The sequence below is a fragment of the Chroicocephalus ridibundus genome, chromosome 5 (genome assembly GCF_963924245.1).
Source record: "Chroicocephalus ridibundus chromosome 5, bChrRid1.1, whole genome shotgun sequence".
Classification (NCBI taxonomy): Eukaryota; Metazoa; Chordata; class Aves; order Charadriiformes; family Laridae; genus Chroicocephalus; species Chroicocephalus ridibundus.
In genome coordinates, this window is record NC_086288.1 from 67,847,541 (window position 1) to 67,865,231 (window position 17,691).

The 17,691-nt window shown below is 44.6% G+C and overlaps 1 protein-coding gene across 3 annotated transcripts in view; it reads right to left on the bottom strand.

The window, feature by feature from the left end:
- The window catches only part of RBM47 (RNA binding motif protein 47), an 81,675-nt gene extending 68,538 nt beyond the window's left edge, over positions 1-13,137 (bottom strand). The window contains exons 1-2 of one of the 3 annotated variants that reach the window (XM_063336579.1): positions 13,029-13,137; positions 12,722-12,864 (exon numbers count right to left, since the gene is read on the bottom strand). In XM_063336579.1, the coding sequence (XP_063192649.1) occupies positions 12,722-12,750 (29 nt within the window). In that variant the 5' untranslated portion in view covers positions 12,751-12,864; positions 13,029-13,137. Of the gene's footprint in view, positions 1-11,781; positions 12,138-12,721; positions 12,865-13,028 lie in introns of those variants that run through there. The other 2 variants (XM_063336581.1, XM_063336580.1) reach the window with 2 other exon arrangements.
- Between the last annotated feature and the right edge of the window lie 4,554 nt (positions 13,138-17,691).

Here is a 17,691-nt window from a genome sequence, read left to right on the forward strand (position 1 = left end):
TACATTCTGTGTCCCTACGTTTTTAGTAAATGAGTATCAAATGCTTCTTGTGCCAATTATCTCATTATTGCTTGTGAAATGTTTAAATACTATAGCTGAACACCATTAAAAAGCCAAAGAGTAGTAAATCTCTCTTCAGAGCAAAAAAATGCAAGAGCATGAACCATTTACATCCTGAACAGCAGGAGAAAAAAAAATACCTAAAGTGAATTGCTCACTGACCACCTTCCTCTTCATACATGGTATAAGGGAAGGATCCTACAAAAAAACCCAACTGTACAAAAAACCAGGATCGTACTATAATAAAACTACCAGAAGAAAAATTAGGATTGTGCAGACTATAAATCTGGCACTATCTGAATTACTCACTTTATATTTTTTCTGAGTCTGTCCACTCTTTCCTAAGCTTTTATGTTTATTTTGGTTTTGGATGCAAGCTGGAACCCAACCCCAAATTCCATCATGTGGCATCCTACTGACCGGTGTGTCACTCGGAGGGGTGGCAGATGAGATTGACCAAACAGACTTCTGCTCCACAAAGGAACTGAGCAAATCACAGAGGCGGGACAGCAGTCCAGCCCGGCGTTTGCTGGCAGCAGCAGCAGGAGAGGGAAGAGGCAGGAGCAAGGGGCTCCTTCCAGCCTCCCGAGGGAAAGGTTTTGCTGGGAAACGCCCTGGATTCACATTCCCAAGTGCTCTGGCTTGGGCTCCATCCAGGATCCTTGGATGACCTGCCCCATTTCCCCTTTCCCACCCTTGTCCGATACCAGTGCCCCAGGCTCACACCATCACCTCCCTCCAGTCATTACCTCTCACTCTGAGTTCCCCTGCCCGGACGGCTCCCTTTGCAGCCCCCCCATGTCAGACCCTGCTGTCTCCCTGCCCAGCCACCAGCTCTCAGTCCCTTCCATTTGGGCTATCCCCTCAAGTCCCTCTTTCCATCAGCCTTCTGACTCTCCATCAGCTTTTCCAGGCAGATAGTTGTATTCCCTCTCCCACCTCCTTGTCCCTTTTCTCTCTCTTCTTCCCTTGCTCCTAGATCCAGCCTGCTCTTCACAGCCCCAAGCCCCAGTACCTGTCCCTTTGCTTCCTTAACCTTTAGATGCCCTACACCCTGCTATTGCACCCCGGGGCAGAGAGCCCAGCAGCCTTGCACCAGCCCTGCAACTAAACTCTTCCTCAGACTGGAGATATGCAGCGTGAACAGTGGTTTCTCGGACTTGGATGTTAAAAGCTGGAGTCTCCACTAAGCGCATAGAAACTGTGATTTTCAAAGGTTTATATCCTGCTTAAACCTGGGTACCTCTGCGCAAGCCCCACTTCCCTGCTAAAGGTCAAGTCACAGCCCCAAGAAGACATTGCAAAAATTTGAAAAGAGCAAATTCTCCACTTTGATTTTCAGAAACGGTCTAATCATTTTAGGTTAAGCGACTCTCGGGCCTCTACCCAGGCAAATGCAGAAAAATTCACAGGCCTCAGGCAGACATTTTGCCCTTCAATGTTTCAATCCAGGGACTTAAAGCTTTGCAAAATTACAAGCAAATGAAAATAGTCTCCTACTAGAAAATGCAGGGCATCCCTATTAATGAGAACTGAAAACAGTCTCCTACTAGAAAATGCAAGGCATCCTTATTAACCAGAGCTGCTCTGCCTTCTTCCTTTTACATCTGCTTGTACAATGGGAACTTTTGGATGTAAAGTTTCATGCACTTGAAGCAGATCTCTGTAGGTAAGATTGTGTGCACAGTTTTTTTCTGGAGTGGGCTACAACAGTTCTATCTATTTATTAATACTAAAGCTACAGGCCCTTTAGCGGCGCATTTCAAACTGCTTTTCCAAAAGCAGTGATCTGAAGCAGAAACGCAGGACTTATCCCACCCAGCCCCTCGGAAGGGGAGCTGAGGCGGGGAGCCCAGGGGCTGGCGGAGGTTTGGGTTAGGTGTCCAGCCCACTGGCACCTTCCCTCATCCCTCCCTGGGGCTCTCCCTGAACAACTGCCCAACACTGTCAAAATGGAGGTGTAAACCAAACATGCAGAAAACCCCCTGAGATGTGCCATAGCTCCCCAAAGATGGGCCACAGCAGATCCTGCTGCAAGAACTCACAACCCGATGGGATGTTCAGCTGTACCGGCAGAGACCAGGAACCACAGAACAGATATCCACAGCAACCACAAACGACCCGCTCAACTGTGCTGTTGTTAACTCATCTGTGCCATTTTCTGTGGCAAGGCAGGGACATGAACCCAGGTTTCCTAAGCTTTATACTGATGTCTTTTCTGCAAAACCAGTCATTTGTATACTTCTTGCTTCTTGCCTAGCTTGTTCTACACCCTATTGCACGTATACATGCAATAGTGTGTGTGAACTCAGAAGAAACTTTTATTTAGCAGTGACTGATGTTTGCAAGAGCTTTAAGAATGCAATGATTTTGGCATCGGTTACTTTCCAGGTAAGGATTAACAAACCCATGAGTTAGCAACTAACTGATGTTCTTTGTTTAAAACAGGCCACACTTCAAAATGGAGGCATCTGTCGAGTTTTTTTTTGCAGAAAGATTGTGCTTTGATTTGGAAATAGGGAAGCACAGCAAGGATTGCAACACGAAACAGATAAGATTAGATGAAGAGGAAATGTGGTAGAAATGGTTTGGATGTGTAGAAGGAGCAATAAAATGCTGCTCATCTCACATCGTTCATGTTACAGTGCTTGTTTTAGGAGCCACAGAGACCTTGTCAGAGGTAAGGCAGAAACTAAGACTTTCATGCATTTTGGCTGGAACCCAGATTTGAAGAATGTAGAAATGCAGTGAAAATTAAAACCTTGTTCCTTCCCCTTGCATGTCATTCACAGCTCCTGATGTTGGTGGAGGGGGGGTTCATCTCTTCTGCTTTTCCATGGTACTGGCATCTCTGCAGCCAGTTGTGCTGCACTCTGAAGAGGGTTGTGTATGCCCTGGTGCTCCACAGACTCCTTGCTCAGCAACCCCTCACTTTGCATCCTTCCAAACACGCATCCCACTCCTGGATCCCCGGCCATGGCCCCAGACTCACTGATGGACACAGGCAGAGCAAGCGGAGAGCATGGAGGCCCCAGACACTGTCACCCGAGCTGGAAGGCTGAGGCAGAGATGGTAGGATGGGGAAACAGTGAGTCAGCAGTAGGCGCTGCACAATGACTGCCGTATCGCACTGTATGGATAGAGGGAGTCCGGCCACCGAGGAGTTTCAATCCTGTGATTTTGGCCGAGTTTTGCTTTGAACCCAGAACTCAGAAAGAAACTTGCACAACAACGACTAGGAAGCTTATCTAATCCTCTTTGCACCAGCTTTAGCTCTAGAAAGGGTTTGTCCAACCCGTTTGTGGGTATTCCTAGGGCATGACTGCACACACAGGGATAGATAGGCTCCTATCAGCTGTGTGATAGCACGATTACAGCTCCCAAACTGCAGCAGGATCCTTTCTGATTACTTTGGAGTACAAGAAAAAAAGAACATACAGTTGCCTACATATTAAAAACACAAAGGTGTGTCCAAAGATACTATAAACTTACACCCCAGCTTACAACTCCCCTGTACACTTTGTGCCTTGCGTACCCGCAGCATTCACAGAGAGCTGTGGTCTTTAACTGATTTCCACTATTACCAGTGTGAAGCTTTATTGCAAATATAACCTTCTAGGCTTGCGGATACATGGTATTTTTCATAAAACTAAGTTTATTACACTGGCCATAGGTAAGTAGATTGCACTGTCAGCAGTTTTGCTTTAATTTTCTTTGGAGACCCTATATTTTTTTACACAACTTATTTATTTAGAAAAAAACTGTTGTGTCTATTGGAAAATAAAAAGAGGGAGACATGCTTCATACTAGAAGCAAGTGCATCCCTATCACTTTTTATATATACGCAATATGTTCTTTAACAGCCTATGTCCTATGGCACTCCTCAAAGTGAGTTTCTACTGTTTCACAAGAGGAGAGGAAAAAAACATGTATTTCCCATCTATTGGTGGGGAAACTATGGCACAGAGGGAAAATGATCCCATCAAGATCATCACCCTAAACCAGAGACAAAGATGGTAACTAAACACTGACAGCTGACTGAGTGCTTTGGGAATGAAAAATCCAGCACGGACACTGATTTGTGTTGATACCTGCTGTGCATATACAGAGAAGCCTACATCTGTTTAGAAGCACCAAGGTATTCCCCAAACAGCTGCAAAGTTAAACTTACCAAAGCCTTGTTCTCTGCCCTTACAGAAGTACAGAGCACTTTTACTGACTTCACTGAAGTCAGTGGTCACCGACACCACTGTAGAAGAAAGGCTACTATTTGCACAAGGAGTGCAATAACATATACATACATAAAATAAAAAAATATAATTTTTTTTTTATTTTTTCTTTTTGTTTTAAAAAAGGTTCAGTGATCTACAGATGAAAATGCCAGGATCTGGCTCAGGTCTCAGCCTCCTCAGGAAAGTCACAAGCTGAGGCTGGTCGAACAGGCTCAGCCCTCTGCTGTGTTGCTCTACCAATGGGATGGACACCACAACAGTGCCAACAGCCCGCTCACAGCAGCCCCACAGCCCAGGGGCTAGCAGGATCGCAAGTAACACACCTCTCTCCAATCCGTGACGTGTTTTAATGGTGCCTCTCTTCCTGCTAGCACATCACCGCAAACCCAACTTTGGGAGATGACAGGAATCAAAAAGCCCCCAGCTAATGCTGTAGCTAGAGGAAAAAAAGCCCTGGAACTGCTCTGTGAGCAAGAGTCGTTTGCCCTGGGCTTCTCTTATTCTGATGAGAAAGCCAACAGCTAAGGCCACCAGCACCTCCAGTTCAGCAATACGTAACTGCGCTTGCTCAGGGCTTCTGGCAGTTCATTTCACATCCCTCAGAACTGTAGGTTTTATACAGTGCCCCATATATCAAACAGACAGTGAGCTGATAAAGTTTCCCGAGGCAGGTGGCCATTGGAATGGCCAGGAATTTGCACAGGAATTCCGACAGGAATTTTCTTACTTAGACTCATAAGGTCAGCAGACAGTAAAAACTAAAATTGTTTGTCAGTCTGTCTTGCTGCTTGCAGACGAATACCTGCAGAAAACCAGGATTTTCGAGAGAAACAAAAATTGAACATGGGAAGACATGGTCTCTGATCTTCTCAGCACCTCGAATAAGGACCTGTAAATACCCATGGTAAAACACAGGTCAGAGAAGAGACTTTCCAATATCAGTAAGGACTCCAGGGGCTGCAGGCTAGCATGTTACAAGGCAGTGAGGAAGAGAGAAGCCACAGATATGTTCAGGAGCTGCTGCCCATCTCAGACCGCGTTCCCAGCGATCACTTGCCGCAGGAGGCAGAGCACCCTCCCCATGTACCAGACACCCCTCACCACCCCTGTGGCCCTTGGGAATATTTCTCCTGCACACGTACAATCTGACCTGTGACTCACACAGGTAAGACGAGACTTGGGACTTCAGTATGTGGAAAAGGCACGTAGAAGCCTTTTTGTTTATAATTGCTCAATACAATTAGCTTCTATGAAAACAACTTTTTTTTTTTTTTTCCCTTGCAGGACAACTGTGGCGTGCTTGGACGGTGACCAGGTTGAATCTTCCTCCTGGGTCCTGGGGCTGTGCAGCACTGCTGGGTACATCTGCAGCTGCCCTGGGCCTGGGTGCTCAGGGTGAGCAAACAACCTTGCCATCAGCATCTCCTCACGCTGTTTACTTCATAAACACTGAGTAAGACACCACAGGCAGGAACAGTGGGCACATTCAGATCTCCTTGATCCAGCCTGAGGTGCCTCCAGCTTCCCATCCATCAAACGTGTGCATTCAGCAAGTCAGATAAGATGGGTCTTTTGTCCACTTCATGAAGCCAAGAAGCCAAGGACAGAGTCAATCTTCAAGACCCACAGACTGTACTGCAGTCCCAGAAGTTTGAATACACTCACCCACGAAATCTTTCTCTGCTTGCAACTTTACTATGCTCCTGTGAGCTTCAGGCACCTTATTAGTGCTATCTTTAATGGGAGTAGTAATGAGAGTGAAACGCTCCCCATGAGGAGTAGCACTCACAGTAGGATGTGGGTACCAGTGCATGAACTCTGGTGAAATTGCAGCACCCACAGCCAACAGAAATTTTACAGCCAGAAGTATGCACATGACGTGGACATGGCCTAAAGTCATGTTAATAATGTGAATATTTTATTAAGGTGAGCTGAACGTGCTCTTTTGTTGTAAAAACATCTCGAGGACATGTCCCTGCGTGCACGTTCGTGTTTGACTGTACCTTCCCTCCTTGCCTTTGGTGCCTTTTTTCCCAGCTCCGGCTCTTCCTCCCTCCCCAACCTTGAGAGCTCCCACAGTCTCACCCTGCATGCCGCCTGCCCAGTCCTCACACCCTCTGTTTCTCACCCCAGCACACACTTCAGCTATAAGGACCTCAGTTAGCCACAGTCTCTTCACACTTCCCCCTCCCCGGGTCCTGAAACTTTGTTGCCTCAACAGCAAGGCTTTCAAACCCTGATGAAGCATCTCTGTCTCAGATTTTCCCTAACTGGGATCAGACTATACTCCATGAGTGGATCTTTCCCCCCTGCCTTCTCCTTCCTCCTCCTCTTTACAAGGATCCCTCATTTCTCATTTGCTCCCTTCCCTTTCCAGCCCTGCAGACACCTCCCCTTCATGCATGTCCACCACCTTCCTCCTCCAGTTTTGTTTCTCTATTTTTCTCTTCTCGCTGTTGCTGATTTATGCTGATGACCCATACCACCCCCTTGTCATGCTGTGTCCATCTCACCCATTCCTTTCCTCTGCTGCCCTGATCCTTCTCTGTTACTCATAAAAAAAAGACCATTTATTCAGCAAGCACTGCTCAAACTGCAGGCTCTCTAATGCTGAATTTTCCCTGCACTAACCTTCAAGTGCTCCCATTCACCACCATCCATTAGCCTCCCCCATTATGTCCCACCATTCAGCCTTTCTGTGATTTCCACTCCATCAACCCTGATGACTTCTCTTTTGCTTTTAAGCCTCGTCTTGGTATTTACCGAGTTCAATTGCAAATTCTCCCTATACTTCGATTTCCTTCAATTTGCTTTCCCATAATATCCAGTCTAGCTGGTGACTCTCAGCCACTTTTTCTGTCTTCTGAAAGCCTGGCTGATGAAAGCCTAGCCATCGATTCCAGCTCAACGTGGATAAAACAGAGTCCCTAATAACCCTACTCTCAGGGGATACCCGAAATGTCTTTTCTCTCCTTTCCGCAGTGACAATTCTGGCTCTGTTTGCAGGCGGGGCACAGTTTGTATTTGGGCAGCCTTGCTCTCAAGATACAGCTAAGATCTGTTGATGCTTTCCACTTACACGTCAGAGACATTGCCTATTCTATCTGCCCTCACAGCTAAAACACTTCTCCAGGGCCTCACCGTTGCATTAGCTCAGTAAAGGTGACATCCTTTTCTCTGCTTTCATAATTGCAATCTTGATCTGCTGTTTCATCTTCCAAATACTAATACAAGGATCATTTTCATAGCCTGATGTTTTGAGTGTGCTGCTCCTTTTTGTGCTTCTGTTGACCAGCTCTCCATTCTCTAACAAATAAAATAAAAGGCGTCCTTATGCACGGCGCTCGCGCAGGCAGGTGGAGCTGCGTGGCAAATGGGTGACTTTTGCACCTTTTGAACACCCACTTTATGCTTCCCATCAAGTACCTTTCTGCTTTCCCTTGTAACGCCTCCATGGAACTACCTCCCTGGTCATAACTGCAGAGAAGCTTTGCTCATCTCTCCTAAATTCCTTCTAAAATCTCTCCCTTGCGGCTGGAATAGTGCAACAGCAGCAGGGCTGCCGGAATAGTGCAACGGCAGCAGGGCTGCCAGCGTGCTGTGCCTGCTCTGTACCCAGCTGACCCCTCTCACCATTTCCTGGTGCTCCACCCCACGTCTGACCCATCTCTTGCCTCTCGTTGGGTATTTCATGCATATACTCTGCACAGCAGTGACAGTCCTTGCCCTCCGCCTGCCGAGCAGGTACACACGCAGCAGCAACACCCCGGTCAGGAATCCCAGGTCTATGACAGTGCAATAATTAATGACGTCTTTAATGTTACTGAGAACTCAACTTGCTGAGGCTGAACCTACATGCTGGCTTGCGGTGGAGTTTACTAAGTTTCTCTGATAAAAGAAAGAAATGCAGAGACAGTGTTTCAGTCTATTTCAAAGGTAGAACTCAAGCATGTCCACTGGGTACTCAAAAGGCCAAAACATGAATGCAAATCCTGAGCTACATCATTTGGGGTGGTGCTTCTCCAGAGTAAATCTCCCAATGGCTCTCCCATTGGCAACTAGGACAGAGAGCATTCCAGTGGTCAGTGGCCGGCTAAACCATGCCCACTTTGGAAATAGCTGAAAGTTACTGGTGTCTCATCATACTTGGTCAAGAATTCTCGTGCATTTCTAGTTTCTATCCATCTTATGCCAAACAAGCCCATCTGTGCTGATTTAGTCTCAGCTTTATGACCTAGCTAGGTAAAAGATAACATCCAGCCTCTAAGTATATTTTGTAAGACACGCTCTTAAAAAATATCCAAAACCTCTCTCTTCTTTTCAAATGAACTCTTACTTGTGATCATGGCAAATGAAAGATTGGAAAGGACAAAAATGCCCTCAAATATCAGGTAGGCAGCTTTGCAGTTACTAAGAAGTTGCTTTGCTCTGTTGAGTTTACTGTGTCACCAAAACCCCACCAGCCATAGCTATACAAAGCCTGCATTGTCTCAGCAAGGCTACTGAGATGTTCCTGATCTTGGCAAGAGCTAGGTGTACCCAGAAGCATTTTATTGGAAAAAAAAAAAAACAACAGCAGAAAGAAATATTATTTTAGGCCTCTTACTGGAAAGACAAAGGTCGGAGTCTTTCCTGCTGCTAAAGCAGAACACAAAAATATCCTGTTCACAGGATCCATTTTACAACCTTGAAAATGGCACCTAAAAATCCCCATATGAAACAAATTTCAAAGTGACTCAACTACAATATAAGGACAGATTTGTGGGTTTAGGTCATTGGTAATTTGCAGATCTGAACTTGCTGACGAAAGAAACGACTACATACACCCGTCCACAGGCATAGAGATAGTCCCTTCAGAGTCAGTCTGTCAGATTTGCTTCTTGGCCACAAAGCAAACCTGTTCTTTACGTTCATCCAAGTCATTGATTTCTTATTTTCAACAGGAATAGGATCTGGCAACATTTCTTCACAAAGAGCACATATTTTCCCCTATTACATTTCTCAATAAATCAGAGCATTGTTGATTTGGGAAACCATGCACAGGTGATCAGGGCCAGCGGTTTAAATGAAAAAGCCAAGATTATATTATTGCTTCACCTATAAATGTAGTATAATATCCACTGGAGTTTGTCACTCTAATACTGCTGTGGGCTCCTACAGTAAACCAACAGGTGCTTGCATACCCACTCCAGAGTAACCCCTGGATCTTCTCTAGCTGTAGGATATTAATACATTTTGAATATATCATTGCCAACCCAATGAATAGGACTTCAATATACACTTAAAACCATAAGAACCAGTTTCTCTTGTAGTCAGAGACAACAATAAGTCTATGATTTGCCATCATAGACTTACACGTTAGAATTGCCATCTATGTTGCTAGGATTAAATATTTTTTAATCAGCTACCAAAAAAGCATCATTTCCAACTTTTTTTTACCGGTCTTAATTTTCACAGGGGGAAACAGCTGACAGTGGAAAAAATACATCCTAACAAGCAAAATCAAACCCCTCCGCCTTCTGTTGGGTGTTCTCACGGTTTCTGCAGGTGTAGCATTTCACAGAGTGGTAGCAAAGGAGCAAGGGGGCTCTGCCATGTGGAAGAAGCTAAGACCCCAAAATTTGGGCAGACCCCAAAGCAGATCCTAGTGCCAGGGAGAGCCCTGCCAAAGCCAGCCAGGTGTGGGCCGTGCAAGGTCAAGGTTTCAGACCAAACTTCCACGGAAACAGTATTCCCTGAAGGCTCTGCCATCTTCACTGCTTATATGAAACACTTTTGTTCCAAAGTTTTTCAAATTTTTTTTTTAATCTGGTGTATTTGAGGCAGCACATTCCTTTACTTTCACAAACTTCAAACAAAGGTTTCGCATCCCGGGCCACCGCAGGGACGCACGGAAATGACTAGCAACCGTATTTACATGCCAGCCAGCTCTAGGTATTTCCCTAACACCACCGAGGGCACAGAGCCCGTGTCTCAGAAGAGGCTGGTATCCAAAAACAGGGGAGGGAGCTGGGGTCTCCCTAGGTGGGGAGGCAAGGTGGGAGCACCTGCCCTCAGCTCCATCAGGATGCATGGCTCTAAAACAAGCCAGGAGAGAAACCTCTCCCGGGATGGGAATTTGCAGGGGAGTAGGGGGGAGAGAGAACAAATGCTCAAGAAAAGTGTTTGTCTCTTCATTTATCTCCCAGACAGCAGTTTGTTACCCTTTAGCACTCGTGCTACGAGCCTGCCGGACACCCAACAGCGGCGTATTCCTGGCGTTATCTCTGTTTCCTCTCCCAGAGCACGCGTTGCCTTCCAGTTTTCCAGCTGTATACCAGGCTCTGCTTAACACGGCGGGCGACCTCTCGCCCCCGCGGCCTGGCACCTGCAGCGCGCCAGCAATCAATCCCCCCGGCAATCAATCCCACCGGCATTCCCGCTGGCATTCCCGCTGGCAGCCGCTGGCTGCCTCCCTGGTTGCAAAAGACGCCCCAGTTCCCCCTCTCGCATCATGTGAACTTGGCTCGACTGGTGAAGAATAATTGCCGGCTTGTCCAAATTATCGTTTGCAAAGTCTAGGAGGCACACAAAGGCACCGATATTCAATTTGTGTTAGCCTCAGGCGGCTCATTTCAGCCCGGTCTGATGCTTCTGCCCTCTACCAGGTCAGCCCACTTGAGCTGATAAAATTTAGGAGGGATTTTGTGACCTTATAGGTCCCAGTGATCTTTAACTATTAGAATACTTTGGCTGTAGCTCAAAGTTTTATTTTAAATTCCTAAGAAGAAAAGAGCTGTGGAGCTTTCCCTCTAAAAGAAAAATAAATCAGTTATTTCTTTTAACATGAATACGGAGTCCCTGGTATTTCTCATCTAATCACACATACCTCAGAGTGACGGAGATGCCTGACCTCCTGATCGATACATGTATTTTAAATGGTCATCAGAAACTTTTCCCAGATAAGATCCCATTCTTATGCTAATGTCTATAACAAACTGGCAGACGGCAGCCTATCTCAGAGCCCTCTTGTCACCTCTCTGTCACTTGTGCCCCAACTCCACCTTCTACATGAACTACAATACTTTAAATGTTGAAAAAGAAGAAACAGCCATACAAACAAAATACTCTTTCCAAAATTTCCTCTGAAGACATTAGGCATGTCACGCTGTGGCTTCTCTTTGCCATGGAGAAACATACATCGTTTAATTTAAAACTTTCAGATCTGCAGATCACTTCTCTCTCTGTCCTTATTTAATACCTGCTTCTGCCTCTCATCTGTCATCTTTCCTCAGAATCACCAGGAATCTGTCACTTGGAAAGAGTCACCGAAACTCCACCGAGAATCTCTGCAGTCCTCTCCGTTTGCCTGTTCCCCCTAAAAATATTTTTAAATGTATTTTCTGAGCGAACTTCTGCCCTCTTATGTTGTCAACCCAATCACAGAAGAGTGAAGCCTCAGGTAAGGACACAGGAAGAGCAGAGCAAACCAAAAAGTGACGGTACCTACCTGGAGCCTGCCTCAGCGCCCAGCACCATTCGCAGCAGCAGCAACGTTTCGGGGCAGCAACCTAATGCATTTTCCTTTCTACCCCGCTGCTAAACGAGAGTTGAGCAACTCCTCACGCTGCTGCTTGGAGCAACAGCTCTCCCAGCCTTAACTCCCTCTCTTGGCTCTTTGCTCTTTTCTTTTTTTTTTTTTTTTTTTTTTTAAACAGAGTTTTTGAGCACTAAAACTTGCAATTAGTACCAGCTAAGCTAAAGCCCCTGCTCGCCCCTGCCCTAAGCTGCACATTCCAGGGCGCTGAGCGGGACGCTGAGCTCCTGGCCAGCAGTACACGGCTCTTCCACTCCCAGACCCGACTTTCTGCCTACAAACTTGATAAGGTCTAAGAGCTCAGGAACATGCACTGAAACTCGGACAAGGGAAAAATTGGTCTCTCATCCACAGCCTGGGTGTGTGTGGTTTTTTTATCCCCCCCCTTTCCTCCTCCCTTTCTCTCCGCACTCACAGTAGCAAGGTTGTCTTTTGACTACTCCCTGCCTTAAACTCACCAAACCAGATTTTTACTCCCAACACCTTCCCGTAAATCTGAACTGAAATTTTACCCTGCTCACTGAGCCTTGGCTGGCTGAGGGCCAGTGCAGCATTCCTGTTGTTTTAAGAGGGCAGATAAAAAAAAAAAAAAAAAAGAAAAAAAAAAGAGAGAGAGAGAAAGAAAGGAAGAAAAGAGAGGGAAACCTGGAGAGATGCAAAGGCTGGAGGGAAGAAAACTTTTAGAGCAGCTTTAGTAAAAATGCTGTGGGAGGGAGTGATTCCGTTTTATCTTTAAAGGGCTAAACCAGTGATTTTTTTTTGGCAGTGTCAGTCATGAGAAAATACCCTCCTCAGGCATCTGCATCCTTCGGGTGGATGGAGATTTGAAAAGAAATAAACCGCTGGTACTCACCTGAAGTACCGCATTGCCGGCGTTAGCATAGCAGGGAGAGGAGCCTACACCTTTGCCTGATCCGGTTACCCCAAGGCAGCGGTAATGCTGGTTGAAGAAGTGCCACATTTTACCCTTTTCTGACCTAAAGTTACATGCGGTTTCTAGAAAAGGAACAAAAGAGAAACCAGTTTATAAAAAAAAAAAAAAAAACAACCAACAGCCAAGCCTTCTTTTAACCTCCGGGTGATCCCTCCGACCGTTGTCTGGAAGGCTTAAAGAAACAATGAAGCAAGACTGTAAACTTTCTCACCCCCTTTTACATTACCTGTCTGTGCCTGGCTATGGGCTTTGATGTATCGAAACAAAGCACAAGACCTGTTTATAGTAATGAAACCAACCAACAGAGAGATCTAATTCAGACTTGTGACTAAACAAACTGGAACAGGAAACACACACCAGCAGATTTTTTTTTTATTTATTTTTTTTTAAGTAGTAATTCCTGTTGCATTGTCATGCAACAGAAAAAAAAAAAAAAAAGAAAAAAAAGGCGGGGGGGAAGTTTTCAGCTTCTCCCTTCAGTCACTTTTGTTCAAATGCAGTTCTTTTTTTGCTGGAAAGCTTAATACAGGCAATGTTTCATCACATATATGCAGATACTTAACCACTAGTAGTGATCTAAAGATCTTATTCATCTGTTTGTTTCCTTGTGCAGGACGTCTCTGCAATGGATTAGTTTCCCTGCTCTCCAATTAACATCTGTAATTGATGACTAGACAGAGGATCTTCATCTAGGGTAGCTGGACAAAGCAAGCCCCCAACGAACAACAGATTAGCAGTCCTGCAAGTTAAATCTTTAAAGAATAAATAATATCAGAGGTTAAAGCTAGTGAGAGAAATCAATTCTTCATAATTCTTCCTAATTTTTTAAATAATTCTTTTTATTCTTAATTAATTCTTAGAGATTCCTAATTAAGAATTCTTCTTAATGCTTCTTAATTTTTAAAAAGAAATTTTCAGAGTTCAGTACACGCTACACTGCTTTGTTAATGTTACATTACCTGTGCTTTTTGAAAGCAGTTTGTCCTTCTACACACATATGTATCTAGTTGTATTCATTTTCCAACAGAGAATAATCCCACAGGTTTCACCTGAGCAAATCCACCTTGACTTCCTAAGAGAGTTTTGCTTTAGGCAGAAACTGATGAATCAAACTACTATTGGGATAACAACGTAAAGCCAGAGAGCCAAATATTGCAAAGTTCAAGTTAGCAGCGTGTTCTCTTCAAACTATCCTAATTCAAAAGTTGATAAAGGGGGGTGATTCCAGTTTTAGCGAATGCATCAAGCATAAACAACATCTTTCAGAACTTACCAGTATTAATGAGCAAATAAGCATGGGGAAAATTGTCATCAAATACTTGAACTGAGAATTCAGCATGAGCTGCAAACATTTTATGCAGTTAAATCCTTTAAGGAAAAATAGTCCAGAAAAGAAAATAATGAAGGTCTTTCTTAGTGGTACGAAAATCTCTTAAATATTTGAGCATTGTCTTCCTTAAAAACACGGCCCATTTGTCCTAAAGCAAAGCTTTTCCATAGTGTCTTCATCCGATAAGTTTGCCGTCAAAGTCCCCAGGAAGTCCATCTCATGTAGAGAGAGCTTATGCTCCATTTGCTCTGTTTAGAGGAACAAAATAGGTATTACTGGCAGAAGTCCTTCTTTGCCAACATGTACAGATTACTCCTTCTAAATGACACTCTCTGTAATACAATGAATAACACAGAAAATGGAAAGACATACAAATATACTGCCCAGTGTGTCCAGGACACAGCTATAGTACCAAGAGCTGTGGTTGCACCAGTGCGGTATAGCCAACTATTTTAAGGTATGCTGCTAAAAGGGTAGCTCTGCTTGTTTTACTGACTCTTCGTGTGTGCTTGTGGGTCTCACCTCTGACTGACATATCTCTGAAAAACAAATAATTCCTCGTATTGTAACAGCCGTACCAGTTATGCTACCACAAGACGTTCTTGTCAGTGCTTGGTCAGACTGGATTCGACATCCTCTCTGAAAGCCAGTTCATGCCTTCTTTTTTGGTGGAGGACTCAAACAGGTTTGCTTTGAAGATACCAAAGATAAGGAAGGGTTAGACATTTTTCTCAGGGCAGTTCAGCTGCAGGTGAAGAGCGTTACAGCACACGGGGCATCTAGTTAGAGCTAATGCCAGGCAACAGCTCATCCAGCAATTAAAATATCCGTTACTGCTCACTGTCTGTGTGTGACAAAACACTTTCCATGGGCCCAGGTGAGACTGAAAGGTACCACATCTGTCTGCACATGCCTGCAGGTATAGGGATGACCATGACACATCCGCTCATAGCCTTTTAATGGATTTCCAAACTTCGGCGAGGACAGTGATTTCTACACTGCACAGTAGTGCAAAACCTACACCATTTATTGCTTGTGGCAATAAACGGAGTATTTCCGACTGTACTCTGATTCACAGATTCCAGTTCAAATAGCAGGTAAATGTTGCCATGTATGTCCTAAAGTGCACTTTCCTTTCTCAGTGTGCAGCAGCCATTCAGATGACAGTGGCAATTCAGAAAAGTCTCTTCTTGACCCCCAAATGCTGGATCTATCGCAAGCTCAGGTGGGATGAAAGCATCCTTGAAAATTTATCATCATTCGTAGGGATTGTTGCCATCAGGGGTTCAGGTCATCTAAAATTAAACGTTAGAACTAATTGATCTAATGGCAGTCTAAGCCATTTTTGACATCAGAATAATTTTTCTCCCTCTGTAAGTCCCAATTGTTCAGCTGACAAAGTGTTTTAAGGCATTGTGAGATCCTTACATAGGAAGGAAAGAGTGACCCAGCCATAATTCGCTGGAGCACCCTCCAGTCTATGGGTTAAAATGAAAGAGCAGACACAACACTGTAGCACCAAGCAGAGATTTCCTGTTCCTCTGCCAACCCATGGCAGGGTTTCTGACCAAAAGAAAAGAATTTAATGAGTCCATAGCAAAGCAAATTAAGCTAAATGCAGCATGATTAGACTGTGAACACTAATCTCTAAAGGCAACCGTATTTGATTAAGGAAGGCATCCTCCAAAACTGATCTTAAAATTGCAATAAGAAATGTCTGGCTATGAACACTGAGTGTTGGGGGGCTTGGGGTTTTTTTTGGGGGTGTGTCTCCCAGTTTGTAACGCTTCCTTCTAAATATGGCTTATTGTGGTGTCGATTGTGCAATACCTACTGTACAGTTTATCACTACTGCCAAGTACTGACTTTACTGCAGCAAGAAACTGCATGTTCAAAGTTTGGTGACTGCGTTTCATTCAGGAGATTACGAAAAACCTTTTTTTTTCTGTTCCACCCTAATTGGGAAACTACAAAAAACACAAGTGAGAAAGTGTGTTACTCAGGAATGAAATGTTTCTAAATATCAGTAAACTAATTGGAGAAGTAGAGTACTTCTTACTTCTGTAAAAAGAAGAGTTAAAAAGCCTCTATTTCAACTCTGAATTTTTGTTTAAGCTTTCTAACACAGAATGTTTCCTAGTACAGTCTGCAATTAAGTCAGTCATCTTAACACTGTTTGATTTTTTCCCAGTTGAAGTTGAAGCTTGGAGAGTGAACATTTCTAAGAGTGGGCTATGAAGTATGTCATTTCTTATGTAGAAGTTCTCAGTATACTTCATCTGCTCCAGAGAGGTTTTGTGGGGAGCGGATCTGGGACCCCATTTCTTGGGAAGAGGGGATAAGACGGATGGGGCAGCTAATGAGGAGGGCAGGGGAAGGAAAGAGAGAGCCCAGCAAAATCCTTGCAGATCTTCGGTCTCCCAGGACCACCCTGTCTTCTGGCCCATCCACTCTCCTGGGAGCTGGCTGGGGCCAGCGTAGCATCAGGGCAGAAAAAACATCCCTTTGTCAGCACAGCTGAGAGCATCAGAGCTGGCTCTGTCTATAGGTTTAAATGCCAATAAATACCAACAAAACTCCCCATATTGCAAACACTCAGCTTTGCCTCAGAATACATTTACAGGTATTTTGCTACTGGTATCAGTGCAGAGTTATTAAACTAACTCCTGTCACTTGGGATGCACACAGAGATCCTGTGGCTTGGATAGAATGCCTTTTACCACCAAAACTGGCTTCGTTCAAGATCAGTCTCCACCAAGACCAAAAGAGTGTAATGTAAGAGAATGAAATTCCTTTCAAAGATCAAATCCAGACACATAACTTCATGAAAGGCATCACAGACTTTTACAGAAGAATTTGCTCAGAATTTTTTTATGGGTGGGGGAAAAACCTTGTCTCTTTTCCTCACGTGGTTGTGAAAACACCTCACAACATTGAATACAGAAGTTTAATGGAATAGCTCAAGTTATTGATAATCTGCATTATAAAGATTATAATTTGAATTATTAAGAAATGGTAGCAGCTGACATGATTTTACCCATCCTCTTGTCCTCTCATATTTTCTCACCTGTGCTGTTTTCTCTCTGATGCTTCCATGCAGGCTGACTGCAACCTCTGCCTCTATGACTTCCCTCCCTCCCCACCGTCTCCTCCCAGACTGTACGTCTTGCCTTCCTACTTGGTGGTTTGACCATCCTACTCCTCTCAACAGCCTCGTCTTCTATCTACACGCTTTCAGATTCAGGCTTTCATTTAAACCCTTCATATCTCAGCCCTTCTCATTCTTGTCTCCATCTCAGCACTTTGCCTCTGCCTTGCCGTGACTCCAGCAGTGCCAGCCCAGGTCACGCTAATATTTGCTTTTCTACAAGTAACCTCATCTGTTCTTCCATGCTGCCCTCACACCAAATAAAATTCCCAAGATAAAAGAAGCAGGTAAGGCCACCACTGCTTTTTCCTCATTAAGACAGAGGTCTGTTGTGACAGTTGTGAGAGATTCCTAGTTTTGGGATGCAGATGACAAGCCAGGAGGGGTGTCCTCACCTGGCACTGGCAGAAG